The following is a 19,710-nucleotide window of genomic DNA, read 5'->3' as shown; positions in this document are numbered from 1 at the left end:
CTGCCACTCCTTGCTGTTCCCCTGGTTTCCTGTCCTGAACTTCCATTTTCAGGCTCTCATTAAGTAGTTGTTAATATTATACTGCATTTGGCCTACTAGTTGGGTTGGGGCCTACTAACGGTGTCTGCCACTCCTTGCTGTTCTCCACTGAACAAAGCAGTGCCGCCTGTTTACTACTGTTACCAATTTTGAACTGCATTTAGACTACTTACTGATTTGGGCCTACTCACTGTGTTAGCCTCTCATTACAGTTGTCCCCCACTGATCAAAGCAATGCCGACTGTTTATTATTGCTATTATTATTATTCATTTTTATAGCGCCATTTATTCCATGGCGCTTTACATATGAATGGGGCAAATATAGACAAGTACAATAAACATGAGTAAAACAAGGCACACATAAGTACAGGAGGAGAGAGGACCCTGCCCTCGAGGGCTCACAGTCTACAGGGGATCGGTGAGGATACCCTAGGTGAGGGTAGAGCTGGTCATGTGGTGGTTCAGTAGACTGGGGATCACTGCATGTTGTAGGTTTGTCGGAAGAGGTGGGTCTTCAGGTTCCTTTTGAAGGTTGCCGTGGTAGGTGAGAGCCTGATGTGTTGGGGTAGAGAGTTCCAGAGTATGGGGGAAGTACGGGAGAAGTCTTGAATGCGGTTGTGGGAGGAAGAGATGAGAGAGGAGTAGAATAGGAGATCATGAGATGATCGAAGGTTGCGTGTAGGTAGGTAGCAGGAGACCATGTCACAGATGTATGGAGGAGTCAGATTGTGAATGGCTTTGCATGTCATTGTTAGTGTTTTGAACTGTTGCCTCTGGGCAATAGGAAGCCAGTGAAGGGCCTGGCAGAGAGGAGATGCTGGGGAATAACGGGGAGACAGGTGGATTAGTCGGGCAGCAGAGTTTAGGATGGATTAGAGTGGAGCCAGAGTGCTAGAAGGGAGGCCAGAGAGTAGGAGGTTGCAGTAGTCAAGGTGGGAGATGATAAGGGAATGCACTAGTGTTTTTGTGGTTTCATGGTCAAGGAATGTACGGATCCGGGAAATGTTTTTGAGTTGGAATCGGCAAGAGGAGGCAAGGGCTTGGATATGTGGCTTGAAAGAGAGGGTAGAGTCAAGGATCACCCCGAGGCACTGAGTGTGCGGGACCGGGGAAAGTGAGCAGCCATTGACGTTGATGGATAGGTCGGGTGGAGGGGTAGAGTGAGGTGGGGGAAAGATGATAAATTGTGTTTTGTCCATGTTGTTTTAGAAAACGAGCAGAAAAGAAGGATGAAATAGCAGACAGACATTGCGGGATTTTGGTCAGTAAGGAAGTGAGGTCGGGTCCAGATAGGTAGATCTGCGTGTCATCAGCGTAGAGATGATATTGTAAACCGTGGGATTCTATGAGCTGTCCCAGGCCGAAGGTGTAGATGGAGAAGAGTAGGGGTCCTAGAACTGAGCCTTGGGGAACACCGACAGACAGGGGGCGAGATGAGGAGGTGGTGTGGGAGAGGGAGACACTGAATGTCCGGTCTGTTAGATATGATGAGATCCAGGATAGGGCCAAGTCGGTGATGCCAAGAGATGAGAGGATCTGTAGCAGGAGGGAGTGGCACACAGTGTCGAAGGCAGAAGACAGGTCCAGGAGGAGGACAGAGTAGTGTCGCTTGCTCTTGGCGGTTAGTAGGTCGTTGGTCACTTTACTTAGGGCAGTTTCAGTTGAGTGATGTGTTTGGAAGACAGATTGTAACCGGTCAAAGAGGGAGCAGGAGGAGAGGTGGGAGGACAGTTCAAGATGGACATGCTGTTCCAGTAGTTTTGAGGCAAAAGGGAGAAAGGATATCAGGCGATAGCTGGACACAGAGGATGGGTCGAGGGAGGGTTTTTTGAGGATAGGTGTGATTGATGCATGTTTGAAGGATGAGAGGAAGACACCGTTTGTAAGTGAGAGGTTGAAGAGTTGTGTTAAGGTTGGGATGAAGACTGTTTAGTCCTGTTAACAATTTTGAACTGCTTTTAGCCTACTTTTGTATTTGGGACTATATCTGTGTTTCCTCCTCATCCTGCCCATTGCCCAGCCAGTGCTAGATGACTCTGCTGGTACATTGACCCAGACCGCTACATTCCCCTTGCACACTACACAGCCAGATTCTGACCCTGCTGAAAGTCAGGTTCCCCTTCCCGCATACTATACCACCTTACACAGGGACAAAGAGGAAGGTGCAGATGAAAGTGCAGGTTCCTTCATCAGGTGGGGGGATACTCGTTGGCGACGTCACTGGCACAGGGCCCCTCATAGTATGCAAAAGTGCCGCTGCCGGTTGGAGGCGCCCCCGCCATGCAAACACACCGCCGCACTTTGAGGGGCCCTGTGCAAGTGCCAATGCAAACGAGTGGGCCCCCCTGCTTGCTCAGGATCACAGCACTTGCAAAGTTGAAATACTTACCTCTCCCTGCTCCACTGCCGTGACGTGGTCCACGTTTCCTGGGCCCACTAAATACTTGACCCATCCATACCCCCCACAACTTTAGCCAAATGACCCCCAATGTCCAATGTCTAACTATTATTCTAAGGTAAATTAAGATTGACAAGCTTCAGTACTAAGAATGGATGTTTTTGCAATTAAAATGCGCACTGTAGGTGTTTTCCTGGCCTCCACTCACTGCCGACTATGCTTCCCCATTGACTTGTATTGGGTTTCGTGTTTCAGTCGATCCCCGACTTTTCTCGATAATCGGCCGATTTCACTCGACTCGACTTTTGAGATAGTCGGGTTTTGCAAAACCCGACTCAACCCTGAAAAAGTAAAAGTCGCTCAACCCTAGTGAAGATCTTACAAATCTGAAGAGAACTATGTATAATGCGTCTTTCATCTGCTGCTAAGATTTGCCTACCACTGTGTCTACTTTCCCCATTTGTTAGTGTTTCTTCAAAAAAACTTAAATGACACATCTTGGAGCCCAATGCTACTTGCCTGGGAGAAAACTGGCTTATGCAGAATAACTTTTTTTTTGCTGGGCTCAGTCTTGCCATGATATATCGCCCCCAAGTCTGTTTTCACCCTCATGGCCAGGACAAATTTTACAATTTTGAACAGTGTCACTTTATGTGGTAATAACACTGGAATGCTTCAATGGATCCAGCTGATTATGAGATTGTTTTTATTGAGTATTGTATTTCATGACAGTGGTAAAATTTGTTGATATGACTTGTGTTTATTTGTGAAAAAATTGGAAATTTGGAGACAATTGGAAAACTTTGTAATTTTCAAAGTTTTCATTTTTATATCCTTCAACAAGAGTTATGTCACACTAAATAGTTAATAAATAGCATTCCCCACATTTCTACTTCACATCAGCACAATTTTTGAAACATATATTTTTGTTAGGAAGTTAGAAGGGTTTAAATTTGATCAGCAATGTCTCATTTTCCAGCAAAATTTACAAACAATTTTTTAGTGGCCACATCGATGTGAATATTTTTCTGCCCAATGATGACAGAAGTATTCTAGGTGTGATACCTTTATTGGCTATTCAGAAAATAATATGTTTGCAAGCTTTCAGAGCACAGTGGCTCCTTCTTCAGGCAAGATTACAAATAGATTTAGAAGAAAATTATTTGTAATCTTGCCTGAAGAAGAAGCCACTGTGCTCTGAAAGCTTGCAAACATATTATTTTCTGGTTAGCCAATAAAGGTATCACTCCTAGAATCCTAGAATACTTCTGTCATCATTGGGCAGAAAAATATTCACATCAATTTTTCTGGCTAACACAGTACCACAATACAATTTGTTTTGTACATCATTAGTGGTCACATCAAATTCAAAGTGACTTTGAAAGGCCTATATAACAGAAAATATGTTGGGCCATGTATATCGATACACCTAAATAAAATGGGAATGGTTGTTTATATCAACTTTCTGTTTGTGGCACATTAGTACATGGGAGGGGGAAAACTTTTCAAGATGGGTGATGACCATGGTGGCCATTTTGAAGTTGGCCATATTGGATCCAACTTTATTTTTTCCAATGGGAAGAGGGTCCGGTGACACATCAAACGTATTGAAAATTTCACAAGAAAAACAATGGTGTGCTTGGTTTTAATGTAACTTTATTATTTCAAGAATTATTTACAAGTTTCTTTTTGTTTACAACCATTGACATGTCGCAGAGGTTAACACATGAGGAGCAGATAGAATTTGTGTTGATGTCTGGTGAACACAGTACCCTGGTCATTGCAGCAGATTTTAATGCCAGACACCCTACGCAAGAAAACTGTCACCATTGCCATGTTTTTAGGTGTATTCATAAAAATGGCCCACCCAAAAATGTTTGCCTCATCACTGAACATAATGTTCTGTGTAAACTGAGGGTCCTGTTCCAATTTTTGTTTTGCCCTTTCTGCAAATTCAGCGAGCTGATCTGGGTCATTCTCATTGAGATGCTGCAGCAGCTGGATTTTGTAAGGGTGCCATTTGTGAGTAGCTAATATCTGCCGAAGGGATGTTCGACTGATGCCAGATCGGCAAGCTGAATTTGCAGAATGGGCAAAAAAATTTGAACAGGACCCTCATTTCAGTTTAAACTGAATATTATGTTCAGTGATAAGGCAAACTTTTTTGGGTGGGCCATTCATATGGATACACCTAAATAACATGGGAATGGAGAACATTTTCTTGCGTAGGGTGTTTTGCGTTGAAATCTACTGCAATGACCTGGGTACTTCATTCACCAGAAATCAATACAATTTCTATCGGCTCCTCATTTGTTAACCTCTGTGACATGTCAATGGCTGTAAACAAAAGAAAACTTTAAATAACTCATGAAAGAATAAAATTACATTAAAACCAAGCACACCATTGTTTTTCTTGTGAAATTCTCAATACGTTTGATGTATCCCATGACCCTCTTTCTATTGGAGAGAATAAATTTGGATCCAAAATGGCCGACTTCAAAATGTCCACCATGGTCACCACCCATCTTGAAAGGTTTTCCTCCTCCCATATACTAATTTGCCACAAACAGGAAGTTGATATAACCAACCATTCCCATTTTATTTAGGTGTATCCATATATATGGCCCACCCTGCACAATTATTTTTAAAATATGTTTTATATATTTTTTATTAGTCCATAGCATACTTAGTAAAATGGCATCTCTTACTGTACCTCTGCAAAATGGTGATGGAAAATCCCACGAAGCTCCGTTTCCTGGACTTACAATACAGGTCAAAGTAGAATGGCCCTCAAGGATATAACCAGCAAGGCAGTTATATCGAATCTTATCTCCAATATTGAATCTTGTTCCATGCAGAACACCTTTAACAATTTCTCCAGGATTGCCACAAGTATGACTTGGTAACACTAAAAGAAAGTATAGTAAGCAAAAGTTAATAATTTCCTTCTTCATATCAATAATAAGAAACCACAAAGTATTTGCACAATTTTTTTTTTTCAATGTATCATTTAAGCATTAAATTAAAAGAATAATTTATTCTAAGCATTACATTTAATACAAAAAAATTGTAGAAACCAAACTCTGCATAGCCAGTGAAATCTCAATGATATTTTCCACATTACAAGAATATCTGTTGTTTTGTTTCTTTTGACTGCTTTAGGAAGCCTAATGAATTATAATCCATATCAACCTCAGGTAAGAACCATGTCACGGGTTTACAGCAACAGAGAAGAGCCAGAAGACTGTGTCTGATTTCTCCTACTCCTGAGGAATATGCTTCGGAATATGTTGGCGCTATATAAATAAAATTACTATTATTATTATTACTCCTGCACTGGTTAGAAGCTCTTCTCCTATGTACTAAACTTTGCAATTTTGTTTGGGCAGTGTAGGGGTTAACCTGCTCTGTGGAAAGCTCCTGGAGCTAAGGCGCTCAGCTATGCCTTGTTAGCCACTCCCATCTCCTATATAAACTTAGTCCTGGCTAGCAGTCATTGTCAGAGCAAGCTTTTGCTCCAAGGCTGGAGGTTGCTGTTATTAGTTATTTGAGTAGGTGGTTGCTGGGTTTATCTGTGACTGTTGCTAGGATTAGAGTGTTTGATTATTACCTTTCTTCCCCTACTTTGGTCTAACCCCATCCTCCACTCCCTAGTGCATACCTCTGTTATATGTGTGTATATTTGTATGTTTGGTATTTTTTGTTACCCCTGTTCATATTACTTTGCTAGCTTGGTTGGCACATTATGGTACACTACTCCCCTCTTCCCTGGGTGGAGGAAGGGTGCAGACTAAGGACAGATTCAGAAGCTTAGGCAAGGTACATGGCCCCGGCATCTTCACCATCAGAAGTAACCTGGGGAACATGGCTAACTAGGGCACCCCTAGACTTAGGGGCAGGGAAGGAGCCCCTGCTCCTGGGACACCTGACAACAGAGTCGTGACAGCATCTTTATTGTAATAAATGAAACAAATCTACTTTCTATATCATTATATTTCATTAACAAATTATATGGTAAGTAGGAATAGAAAAATTTGCCAGTTTATTAATTCATTTTCACTACATTATATGAAAATGTTCTTTTTAATCTAGTATTAACAAAATGATGATCCCTTTAAGTTCCTTGTCAAAATATCCATCTAATTTATCTAGTGCTAGTAGTCACACAGGGTGAGAATCTTAGACTGCCCAGATCCACTTTGACACAGATGAAAATAGGAGGCTTCTTTTTTGCAGTGCTTGATGTATTAGGTGGACGTTTAAAGAGCAAAACAAGATGAAGAGGAATCATATTAAGTTAGTATGTACTGTATGTATTTATGTATGTATGAAATTTGTATGTATGCAACATAAATTTCTAAACTATGTAATGTCTAGTTGCTGCACCACCTTGTTAAGACAACAAAGGCTAAAATATGGCAATACAGTTTTAAAATCGAAATGTATATGAGCAGCACAGTAGCTTAATGGTAAGTGGTTACCTTTATTAAAATAAGTTTATGTTCTTCCTACTAAAGAGGAATAATTTAAAGAACATAGTATTTCATTGTTCTAATATGACTATATAATAAAAGGGCAGTTTTACTAATCAAAATGTGCATGGAACCCTGGCCAGTAATGCCTGATTATTTACTGTCTGAACCGTTGAGACAATTCATTTTTTCACCTCTTAGAGACCCTGTATAGCTAGTATAAATGCTCTTGCTAGAAAGCCTGTCTGCACAGCTTATAGTTACACTAGCTATTGAACCCGTTCTACGCCCGGGTGGCGAGCATCTATATTGGTATATGGTCTCCATCCTGGTATGTGCTGCTCCATCCTGTGTCCCCATCCTGTCATGAGCTGCTCCATCCTGCGTCCCCATTCTGACATGTGCTGCACCCATCCTGCACCCCCATTCTGACATGTGCTGCTCCATCCTGCGTCCCCATCCTGTCATGTGCTGCACCCATCCTGCGCCCCATCCTGCCATGTGTTGCACCCATCTTGCGCCCCCATTCTGTCATGTGTTGCACCCATCCTGCGCCCCCATTCTGTCATGTGCTGCTTCCATCCTGCGCCCCCATTGTGACATGTGCTGCTCCCATCCTGCGCCCTCATTCTGACATGTTCTGCACCCATCCTGTGCCTCCATTCTGACATGTTCTGCACCCATCTTGCGCCCCCATTCTGTCATGTGTTGCACCCATCCTGCGCCCCCATTCTGTCATGTGCTGCTCCCATCCTGCACCCCCATTGTGACATGTGCTGCACCCATCCTGCGCCTCCATTCTGACATGTTCTGCACCCATCCTGCGCCTCCATTCTGTCATTTGCTGCTCCCATCCTGTCATGTGCTGCTCCCATCCTGTGCCCCCGTTCTGTCATGTGCTGCTCCCATCCTGTGCCCCCGTTCTTTCATGTGCTGCTCCCATCCTGCACCCCTGTTCTGTCATGTGCTGCTCCCATCCTGCGCCCGTTCTGTCATGTGCTGCTGCCATCCTGCGCCCCATTCTGTCATGTGCTGCTCCCATCCTGTGCCCCCGTTCTGTCATGTGCTGCTCCCATCCTGCACCCGTTCTGTCATGTGCTGCTGCCATCCTGCGCCCCCATTCTGTCATGTGCTGCTCCCATCCTGCGCCCGTTTTGTCATGTGCTGCTGCCATCGTGCGCCCCCGTTCTGTCATGTGCTGCTCCCATCCTGCGCCCGTTCTGTCATGTGCTGTTCCCATCCTGCGCCCCCATTCTGTCATGTGCTGCTCCCATCCTGTGCCCCCGTTCTTTCATGTGCTGCTCCCATCCTGCGCCCCTGTTCTGTCATGTGCTGCTCCCATCCTGCGCCCGTTCTGTCATGTGCTGCTGCCATCCTGCGCCCCCCTTCTGTCATGTGCTGCTCCCATCCTGCGCCCGTTCTGTCATGTGCTGCTGCCATCCTGCGCCCGTTCTGTCATGTGCTGCTGCCATCCTGGGCCCGTTCTGTCATGTGCTGCTGCCATCCTGCGCCCCCATTCTGTCATGTGCTGCTCCCATCCTGTGCCCCCGTTCTTTCATGTGCTGCTCCCATCCTGCGCCCCTGTTCTGTCATGTGCTGCTCCCATCCTGCGCCCTTTCTGTTATGTGCTGCTGCCATCCTGCGCCCCTGTTCTGTCATGTGCTGCTGCCATCCTGTGTCCCCGTTCTGTCATGTGATGCTCCCATCTTGCGCCCCTATTCTGTCATGTGCTGCTCCCATCCTGCGCCCCTGTTCTGTCATGTGCTGCTCCCATCCTGCGCCACCATTGTATTATATGCCCCCCATAAGATGCTCCATTATATATGCCCCGTGGGGGCAAGTGCCAGAGTCACCGCTAGCTCAGGCCCCCAGCACTTGCTATACTCACCTGTCTATCCCGTTCCAGAGCTGCGCGCCACCATCTTCCGGCTCCTCTGGCTGTGACTGTTCAGTCAGAGGGCGGCACCGGCGCGCATTAAGCGCGTCATCGCGCCCTCTGAACTGGGAATGTCACAGCAGAGGACCCGGGAGACGGAGCCGCACGCAGCGCTGGAACAGGGGACAGGTGAATATACTTAGCCTCCTGGCGGTCCCTGACTCTACGGTGGAGATTGCGGTGTGCGTTCAGTGTTTACTCACTGTGAGGCCCAGACTGCGCCGGCGCTTGCGCAGTCTATAAAGGCTTCGGACAGAGTGACGCTCCCAGCGTTATATTATAGATAGTTACAGTATATAGGTTACAAAATATCAGGTCCAGCAAGATCAACATTTTTACACCAGTTATACATTCTTTATTGATAATCCATTTATAACCCACAATGGCATTTGTTGTGCCATCACAACCTCTTGTGGTAGAGCATTCCACAGTCTGACTACTTTAACTTCAAAGAATCTGTTACCATTTATATGTTCAAACTCAATTAACATTAAAATTTCTGACTCTAATTGACACAATTAACATTAGAATTTGGAATTTTAATTTTTTCAGCACAGAATTAGAGCCTGTTTAATCTAGGCTTTTCGGGTTCTTGCAATGTGCTGCATTCAAAAGAATAACTAGATGGTCGAAAAGTCTATATACCATATTTTTCGCTTTATAAGACACACCTGATTATAAGATGCACCCCCAAATTTGGTGAAGAAAAAGAGAAAAAAATTTGTTTTTATGTTAAATTGGGGTCTGTCTTATAATTCCAGTGTCCGTCTTACAAATCATATGTCCCTCATCCTGGTATCTATATATCACTATATGCCCCCCAGTGCTGCTGGCAGACACATGCCCCCTGTGCTGCTGGCAGGCACATGCCCCGCCTGTGCTGCTGGCAGGCACATGCCCTGCCTGTGCTGCTGGCAGACACATGCCTCCCTGTGCTGCTGGCAGGCACATGCCCCCCAGTGCTGCTGGCAGGCACATGCCCCCCCTGTGGTTCTGGCAGGCATATGCCCCCCTGTGCTGCTGGCAGGCACATGCCCCCTCTGTGCTGCTGGCAGGCACATGCCCCCCCCATGCTGCTGGCAGGCACTTCCCCCACTGTGCTGCTGGCAGACCCATGCCCCCTCTGTGCTGCTGGCAGACACATGCCCCACCCCTGTGCTGCTGGCAGACACATGATAAAATAACAAACACTTAATTAACCTTCTGATGATGGCTCCGTGCTCACAGCTCCTCAGTTGTGCTTCCTGTTTCACAGGCATCGGATCATGTGACCTGGGCACACAGTGATGACATCACTGTGCTGTGCCGATCACATGATCAGATGTTAGCACAGACACAGGAAGCACAACCGAGGAGGTGTGAGCACAGAGCCATCATCAGAAGGTGAGTTAAGTGTTTGTTATTTTATCGTGTCTGCCAGCAGCCCAGGGGGAATAAGGTACAATGGTGTGCACTCAGTCAATTAAGAAGTGAGGTGCAGGTGTCATCGACTGTAAAAGTCCCAATGCAAGTAATATTTAGAAGGCACTGCACACTCTAATTGAAGCTTATGCAAAATAGTGCAAATTTATTAAACACAACTACACAATTCAAGGATAAGTGACCACTTGTAGTAACAATTGACGTTTCGGCTCTCCCGAGCCTTAATCATAATATTGCTATTGGATGATAAGGCGGTATGTGGCCAGCCATGGTTTGCTGCCCTGTGTGCTGAACCTGGGGTGGATGTCTTGCTTAGCGGCGCTCCCGCACCCTGCTGATGTTGGCATCAATTAGAGCATGCGGTGTCCTCTAAATATTACTAGCCACCCAGGGGGGGGCATATAAGAGTAAAGGGGGGCCATATCCATGATGGGAGGGGGGAGATGCAGGCAGAGGTAATATTTGCTGCTTCCCTGTGAATCAACTCGAGCAGCTTCAACACCAAGGTGATGGACAGCAGGTGCAGTGAATATTACATGAGGCTAATGAGCGGGAGCACAGAACCTCCTGCTGTCTCTGCAGCCCGCAGCCAGCCCACTCCAGCCCCCTGACACCACTCCAGAGCTGCTCCCCCTCCTCTACAGCACAGCACATCTAAGAGATTCAGATTATAAGATGCACCCCCCACTTTCCTCCAAAATTTGGGGGAACAAAAGTGCGTCTTATAATCCGAAAAATACGGTATGTCTTATATGTCTTCTATGTGTCTTCTTATATGTTAGAAGTGTAGAGATGAGTAGTGTTGAGCGATACCGTCCGATATTTGAAAGTATCAGTATCGGATGGTATCGGCCGATATCCGAAAAATATAGGATATCGCCGATACCGATATCCGATACCAATACAAGTCAATGGGACACAAATATCGGAAGGTATCCGTAATGGTTCCCAGGGTCTGAAGGAGAGGAAACTCTCCTTCAGGCCCTGGGATCCATATTAATGTGTAAAATAAAGAATAAAAATAAAAAATATTGATATACTTACCCTCGGACGGGCACTGGTTGTCACCGCTGCAATCGCCATGCTTTTCTTCCTAAGAATGAGCGCTTTAATGACCTTTGATGACGTCGCGGCTTGTGATTGGTCGCTGAGCGGTCATGTGACCGCTCACGCAACCAATCACAAGCCGTGACGTCATCGAAGGTCCTTAACGCGCTCATTCTTAGGAATGAGCGCGTTAATAACCTTCGATGACGTCGCGGCTTGAGATTGGTCATGTGAGCGGTCACATGACCGCTCAGCGACCAATCACAAGCCGCGACGTCATCGAAGGTACTTAACAAGCTCATTCATAGGAAGGAAAACATGGCGATTGCAGCGGTTACAACCAGGGCCCGTCCAAGAGTAAGTATATCAATATTTTTTATTTTTATTCTTTATTTTACACATTAATCTAAATCCCGATACCGATTCCCGATATCACAAAAATATCGGAACTCGGTATCGGAATTCCTATACCGCAAATATCGGCCGATACCCGATACTTGCGACATCGGAATGCTCAACACTAGAGATGAGCATAAGATTCAAACTACTTTAGTCTGTAGTCTAGTTCAGTCCTCCATTACAGCGGAAGTGTTCACTTGTGAGCCAATAATCTTCTGCCTTTTATATTGTGTACGTAAGATGCTTAAAAAGCCCCTGTGATGTCATAATGTTGTGTCATGACTCGTGACTCATTTCATGAGGGTCTGTGAGATCTATTGACAATAGATATAGAGAAGGCCAGGATGTTGGTCAGAAGAGTATCGGCAAACAAGTAAATATTGCCCTGGACTGACTAACATGGAGGAAATTACGGGATGTTGGACCAGGGCATTTTGAATCTTTTTACTCATAACTACTGTGAGATAGAGCTTACTGAGTGTGTTGGGGAACCCTCGCTTAGCAACAGGATTCAGTCTCACAGGCATGAATTTCTCTATTAAACAGTCCATGCGGTTTATTATGCAGTCATAAACCGGGTCATGCACAGTTCATTATATACTTCAACACAACACAATAGGCACCAACAGATGACATCAAGTTTCAGCTTTATCTTAAATACTTCATATACAGCTTTAACTTACAGTTCAGACACTATACCTGCCAGTCCTCCTTGACTATTTCCAAGGGGGTGTCCATACGCCGTATCAATGTCTCTATTCATATATAGCCACACGACATTGCTTCGCAGTCTCTAAACATGCCGGACTTCACTTTGTCCAGTTACTGAGGGAGACCACACACTTCACAAACTGACCCCCCTGTCAGTGCACACAGTTCCCCATACTCTGGGATACCTTCCAGGAGCTCCTGCTCCACATGCTGACTCCTTGTCAGTTCTCCCAGGAAAGCTCCCGAACTGGGATCACCATCGCAGACAATGCCTTACTCACCAGGCCACCTGACAGTCCAGATCCTCAGATGGGCTGCAGCTTGCCAAATGCAGTGCCATCACAGACTCTGCATACATGCATTTCCATGTGCTCTTCAAGAAGTACTATTCCCAAGATCTTCGAACACAGGCCTCTCAGTGCGCTATTCAGGTATCCGATCCTACTCCCAGGATCTCCCAACACACAAGTCTCTCAGTGCAGGTCCCAGAACAACAACATTACTTCAGGCTTACAGCTCAGACTCTCTCTGCGACACATACCGGCCATTTACAATCCTGCCGGTCACTGTTTCACCATCATAATCACAGATACACCTCCATGCGCATCCTGAGGAGCACCTATAGCGCCCCCTAGGTGTAACATGGGTCACTGTATCACACTACTAGTATAATTTCAATGTGATGAGTAGGTGAACTACATGTAAGTAAGAAGTTTTTTTATTTTATTTGTTAACTATGCTAAAACCTACATGAAAATAGTGGTGAAACTGCTTGTATAGACTTCTTTACATCCCAGTGCAGGGTTATGATGTACAGTCATCAGAACTGAAAATTCTGGCCTAGCATGAAAAGTCCTGATATATCAGCGTGAGTGGTAGTGATAAGAATTTGTGACGAAGACCAGATCTTTCATGGTGAGGAGCATAAGGGCCGGAGAGTTGAGCAGTGAAGCGTGTGGTGAGGTAAGTATAAGAATTTTTCTGATTTTTTATATCTTAACTTAAGTTTAATATGTTCTGTTGTCTGGAGAGGCCCTGGAGAAAATAAGGGGCATTAAATTTGAGGAGAATAACTTTTCTGCAAATTACATTTTCAGGAACAAAAAAAAACCATGGAACAGGTGAATTCTAATTTGCATAATCTGCTCATCCCTAATTTACATGTTATTATAGTCTTTTTTATATTTTGGTTTACTCCTTATACCCCTGTTTCATTTACTTCAGGCTTCAATCATATGTCAATATTTTGTGCCAAAGACACTAGATGAATTTTTACTTTTCTTTTATTTAGACTCCTATGTTTTGCTCAAAAAGTTCCACAATACTAAATTTTGAGGTCGAAAATATTATTTCAAAATTAGTTTCAGCACAACAACCATGGTTACAGTAGGTCTTGATATGCTATTGATTTATGTTTATTTTCGATTTGTTGCATTCTGAATCCAATTTTTGATCTTAGAACACTTTGTTACATTATATCTTAACTAAGAACAGGTTTTGATTATTGTTTTTCTATTACTACAAAAATAATTCAGCATGTGTTAGGTATACTTGTAATTTTTATACTGACATTCAGTACTCTCATAATACTCTTTGTGCTCATTCACACCAAGACTAAGTCAGAGGTATGATACTTATTACTTTATTGTGTTCACCTGTGCTTAAACAAAAAAGAGAAAATCTCTAAACAATATTTTGTGTGATGGAAAAGTAGTGGTGGCTGTACCCCAGAGAAGTCCAAATTTTATTGTGTTATGTATCTTTTCACATAGAGACTTAACACTCTATTAACTATTTATAAATCCTTGGGAAAAGGGGTATTACTTGCTTACATGAAACTGCACTGTGTTAACATAGGGCACCACTCCAGAGTAATGCTCAGGAATGCATTTTCTTTCATCATCTTTTCTTTACAAATTATAGATATGAAACACATATCTGTTACTAACACATTTTAAAGCAAAATATACAAGTTGTTATAATGTTGATGGCTTACTGAACTTGAAATTGTTTTTATTTCAATGCATTATTTCCTTTTTTGGAAGTAAATTAATGGAATTTACTAGATGTGTTAGCAACTGCAACATAATTGATGACAGCTCTGGACAAATTGCTAGTAACTATTTATAACATATTTTTTATAGATCCTCATGAAAGGTGTCATAGCTCTCTCTAAGAACAACAATTAGTATTTCTCTTTCTACTATTTATAGACTATTGTACAGTAATATGTCTTAAGCAAATTATATTTCTACAGTAACTAGGGCATGACATTGTAATAGCCATATCTTTTTAAGTATCCATATACAGTAAGGACACATACTTCATTCGCTTTCCACCACTTATATGTGTCGAACTCCGACCTCAGTTTTAGGCTTCGTTCCCGCGATGAGTGATGAATTTTTAATGTTGTAGATTTTCTTCAGCATTTCTGAAACTAATACCTATATTTGGATAGTGGCTTTTTCTTCATTGTGTTTGTGATTGTGTTTTTTATACAAGTTTTTATTGCACTTTTGATGCCACAGTTTTCATCTGATTTTGATATGTCATATGTCATATTTTAAATTAAGTTGCTTTATTTTTCATACATGCATTTTTAGAGTGTTTCCGCAGGAAAAATGTATTAAGAGTGTTTTTTTAACTGCTGATTTTTAACATCTAATTCGATACTATGGGCAGATTCCAAACATAAAACTTAGCATGCCCACAAGACAAACTGACATGTTGCAGATTTAAAAAACGCACCACAGATCAGTTTATGTACCATAAAAAGGGTTTATTGCAGCAGAGAGGAGAAAGAAGACCTCAGCGTCTGATTTCTCCTACTCCTGCTCTGATTAGAAACATTTCATCTTCACATTAAACTGTGTAAATTTATTTTAGTAGTGCATTGGTTCATCTGCTCAATTGAGAGCTTCTGGAAGCTTTCCTGTGTTAAGGCTCAGCAGTTCACTGCTAGCCACTGCCATCTCCTTTATAATCTTGGCCCTGTCTAGCACTAATTATCAGAGTTACCGTATTTTTCGGACTTCAAGGTGCACCAGACCATAAGACGCACCCCAAATTTTCAGAAGTAAAATAGGGAAAAAAAATAATGTGTCAAATGGGGTTCCATCTTAGGCCGGCTTCACACTTGCGAGTTTTACGGACGTAAGAGCGCAGAAACTACGTCCGTAAAACTCGCAAAAAATACGGCACAATTATTCTCTATGCCCCTGCTCCTATCTGCCGTATTAAACTGATCCGTATTATACGGCTTTCTACGGCCGTAGAAAATCACAGCATGCTGCGTTTGTCACCATATTGTGCAAATAAAACGTCAATGAAAGTCTATGGAAGCCCCAAAAATACGGATTCCACACGGACCAGCAGTGTGACTTGCGAGGAATACGCAGCGCTGATATAGAGAAAAGCCGGTAATTCAATTACCGGCTTTTGCTTTCTCCTTCCTAAACCCGACATGATATGAGACATGGTTTACATACAGTAAACCATCTCATATCACCATTTTTTTGCATATTCCACACTACTAATGTTAGTAGTGTGTATGTGCAAAATTTGGCCGTTCTAGCTAGTAAAATAAGGGGTTAAATGGCGGAAAAAAATGGCGTGGGCTCCCGCACAATTTTCTCCGCCAGAGTAGTAAAGTGAGGGCAGATATTAATAGCCTGGAGAGGGTCCATGGTTATTGGCCCCCCCTGGCTAAAAACACCTGCCCCCAGCCATCCCAGAACAGGCACATCTGGAAGATGCGCCTATTCTGGCACTTGGCCACTCTCTTCCCATTCCCGTGTAGCAGTGGGATATGGGGTAATGAAGGGTTAATGCCACCTTGCTATTGTAAGGTGACATTAAGCCAAATTAATAATGGAGAGGCGTCAATTATGACACCTATCCATTATTAATCCAATACTAGTAAAGGGTTAAATAAAAACACACACACACATTATTAAAAATTAATTTATTGAAAAAATCACAAAGGCTGTTGTATTAATTTATTCTACTCTCAATCCACTCACTGAAGACCCTCGATCTGTAAATTAAAAAAAATAATAAACCAACAATATACATACCTTCCGAGGATCTGTAAGGTCCAACGATGTAGATCCATCTGAAGGGGTTAAAATATTTTGCAGACACGAGCTCCGCTAATGCAGGCTGCTCATTTCTGCAAAACCCCGGCGAATGAAGCTAAATATAGATCAATGAGCTATATTTAGTTTCATTTGCGGTGAGGCGCCCTCTGCTGGCTGTTCCTAGATCGTGGGAACTTTCCTAGAAAGCTCCCTTGCTCGAGATCATAAGAGGCGCCCTCTGCTGGTTGTCCTCATATGAACTCGAGCAAGGGAGCTTTCAAGGAAAGTTCCCACGATCTAGGAACAGCCAGCAGAGGGCGCCTCACCGCAAATGAAGCTAAATATAGCTCATTGATCTATATTTAGCTTCATTCGCCGGGGTTTTGCAGAAATGAGCAGCCTGCATTAGCGGAGCTCGTGTCTGCAAAATATTTTAACCCCTTCAGATGGATCTACATCGTTGGACCTTAAAGATCCTCGGAAGGTATGTATATTGTTGGTTTATTATTTTTTTTTAATTTACAGATCGAGGGTCTTCAGAGAGTGGATTGAGAGTAGAATAAATTAATACAACAGCCTTTGTGATTTTTTCAGTAAATTAATTTTTTAATAATGTGTGTGTGTGTTTTTTTTAACCCTTTACTAGTATTAGATTAATAATGGATAGGTGTCATATTTGACGCCTCTCCATTATTAATTTGGCTTAATGTCAACTTACAATAGCAAGGTGACATTAACCCTTCATTACCCCATATCCCACCGCTACACAAGAATGGGAAGACAGTGGCCAAGTGCCAGAATAGGCGCATCTTCCAGATGTGCCTTTTCTCGGGTGGCTGGGGGCAGATGTTTTTAGCCAGGGGGGGGGCAATAACCATGGACCCTCTCCAGGCTATTAATATCTGCCCTCAGTCACTGGCTTTACTACTCTGGCGGAGAAAATTGCGCGGGAGCCCACGCCAATTTTTTCCGCCATTTAACCCTTTAATTTACTAGCTAGAATGGCCAAATTTTGCATAGACACACTACTGACATTAGTAGTGTGGAATATGCAAAAAAAATGGTGATATGAGATGGTTTACTGTATGTAAACCAGGTCTCACATCATGTCGGGTTTAGGAAGGAGAAAGCAAAAGCTGGTAATTGAATTACCGGCTTTCTGCTATCTCGCGCTGTATGAAGCAATAATATATATACATATATGTGTCTACTGACATATATATATATATATAGAGACAGTATATATGTTTTTTTTTTTTTACACATGGATCCCTTGTATAGCGGTATGTCGGTTTTGCAAGCCTGCGCTAAAAACACACATTACGGCTGCCATACGGATTACATACGGAGGATGCCATGCGCAAAAAACGGTGACACACCCTGCCTATGGAGGAGCTACGGACCACTATTTTCAGGACTTTTCAGCGTATTACGGCCATAATATACGGACCGTATTTTCATACGCTGTGTGTGACGCCGGCCTTACAGTCCAAATTCAGCTTACCGGGGGATTGGCAGCGCTGGTGGAGCATGGTCACAGGAGGTGTTCAGTGGTCCAAGGCTGCTATGGCAGGTGTGGTGGCATCTGGGAAATCCCATCCCAGGCTGGTGCAGCTGTTGCAGCAGGTTCAGCAGGTGAAGCAGGTGTGGCAGGTGTGGAGGTGGTGCTCTGTGGTTCGGGGGGCTCCACCATCATTTTGTGAAAGCCCGAAGGCTCCCACACATCCATTGCTGCGATACGGTGGCCTCTTGGAAAATCACCACCAGGGGCAGCGCATGCTCAGATTCAGATGGCAGCAATTTTCCCAGAGACCAATGCAGCAGATTGAGATCTTGGCAATGAGATCTCATCCTGAGAGCTCGTCTCCCGAGATCTTGGGATGAGATCTCATTGCTGAGATCTCAATCTGAGCATGAACCACCTCCAGTGGCCATTTTCCTGGAGGCCACCACAGAGCACCACTGCCGAACCTGCCATATCTGCCAACCAGCCACACCAGCATAGGAAAGGAGTGTGATCATTGGACTGGGACCACCGCAGAATCACCAAACTTCTGCTTCCGCCACCGTATTTGTAAGTATATTCCAACTATAAGACACACCCCCATTTCCCCCAAAAAAAATTGGGAAAAAAGTGCGTCTCATGGTCTGAAAAATACAGTAGCTTTTGCTGCATGGCTGAAGGTTGCTTGCTATTTTTGGAGAAGGCGTTTGGTGGATTTATCTGTGACTTTTGCTAGGTTTTGAGTGTGTGATAATTCTTTTTCTTCTCCTACTTTGATTTATCCCCATCCTATACTTCCTGGTGCAATCCTCTGTTACCTGTGTCAGTATATTTATATGTATGTTTTTTCTTGCTCATAGTTTTCATTATCCCTGTTTGTATTAAATTGTTAGTTTGGTTGGTGTATTACAGTACGCTACTGCTCCCCTCTTCCCTGGTATGGGGATGGGTACAGACTGAGGGCGGATTCAGGAGCTAAGGCAAGTTATGTGGCCCCGGCGTCTTAGACATCAGAAACAATATGGGGAACAGGGCAAGCTACAGTGCACCTAGCGTTAGGGTCATGGAAAGAGCCCCTGGTCCTGAGACACCCAACAACAGAGTCGTGACAATTTCCATTCACTTTGCTGAAACTGTAAAGGCTATGCTTTTTGCACAATGAAAGTTGGCAATGTCAAAAACTCACTAAAAACTCATCGAGGGAAGCTAACTTTAGTTATAACAATACACTCTATAGTGAAAACAGTGTGGGAATCTGACCATTATAAGGCTGGGTTCACATTGTGTTCAGTGACACGTTAAACGGACTACGTTACACCGTGGCATAACGCGGTGTAACGTAGTCCGTTAATGCTGCCATTGAATGGAATGTTGAACGCATCGCTAGCGCACGCCCACAATGGGCGTGCGCTAGCGATGTGCCATCATTTGAGTGACGGACCCGAGACGCGGACTGCATCATTTCCGGGTCCGTCACTGCTAGCACAGATGGAGCTAGCAGATGCTCCATCTGCGGCGCTAGCACTGGGCAAAGTCGGCACTTGCGTTAGCGCAGTCTGTTTAACGTATGCATTGAACGGACTGCACTAACGCAGTGTGAACCTAGCCTAAGACTGCTAGACATCCACCACACAAAACAGTAGGCATTAACATGCCTATATTTCAGATTCTTCATTTTTCTGTAATGATCTTCCACAAAAAAG

The 19,710-nt window shown here is 43.7% G+C and overlaps 1 protein-coding gene across 1 annotated transcript in view; it reads right to left on the bottom strand.

The window, feature by feature from the left end:
- The window catches only part of CSMD1 (CUB and Sushi multiple domains 1), a 3,308,788-nt gene that overhangs the window by 1,706,676 nt on the left and 1,582,402 nt on the right, over positions 1-19,710 (bottom strand). The window contains exon 4 of the mRNA XM_069726899.1: positions 5,151-5,345. Coding sequence (XP_069583000.1) covers positions 5,151-5,345 — 195 coding nt within the window. The remainder of the gene's footprint in view (positions 1-5,150; positions 5,346-19,710) is intronic.

The sequence above is a fragment of the Ranitomeya imitator genome, chromosome 5, assembly GCF_032444005.1.
Source record: "Ranitomeya imitator isolate aRanImi1 chromosome 5, aRanImi1.pri, whole genome shotgun sequence".
NCBI lineage: Eukaryota > Metazoa > Chordata > Amphibia > Anura > Dendrobatidae > Ranitomeya > Ranitomeya imitator.
This window is presented reverse-complemented; position numbering and strand designations above follow the sequence as displayed.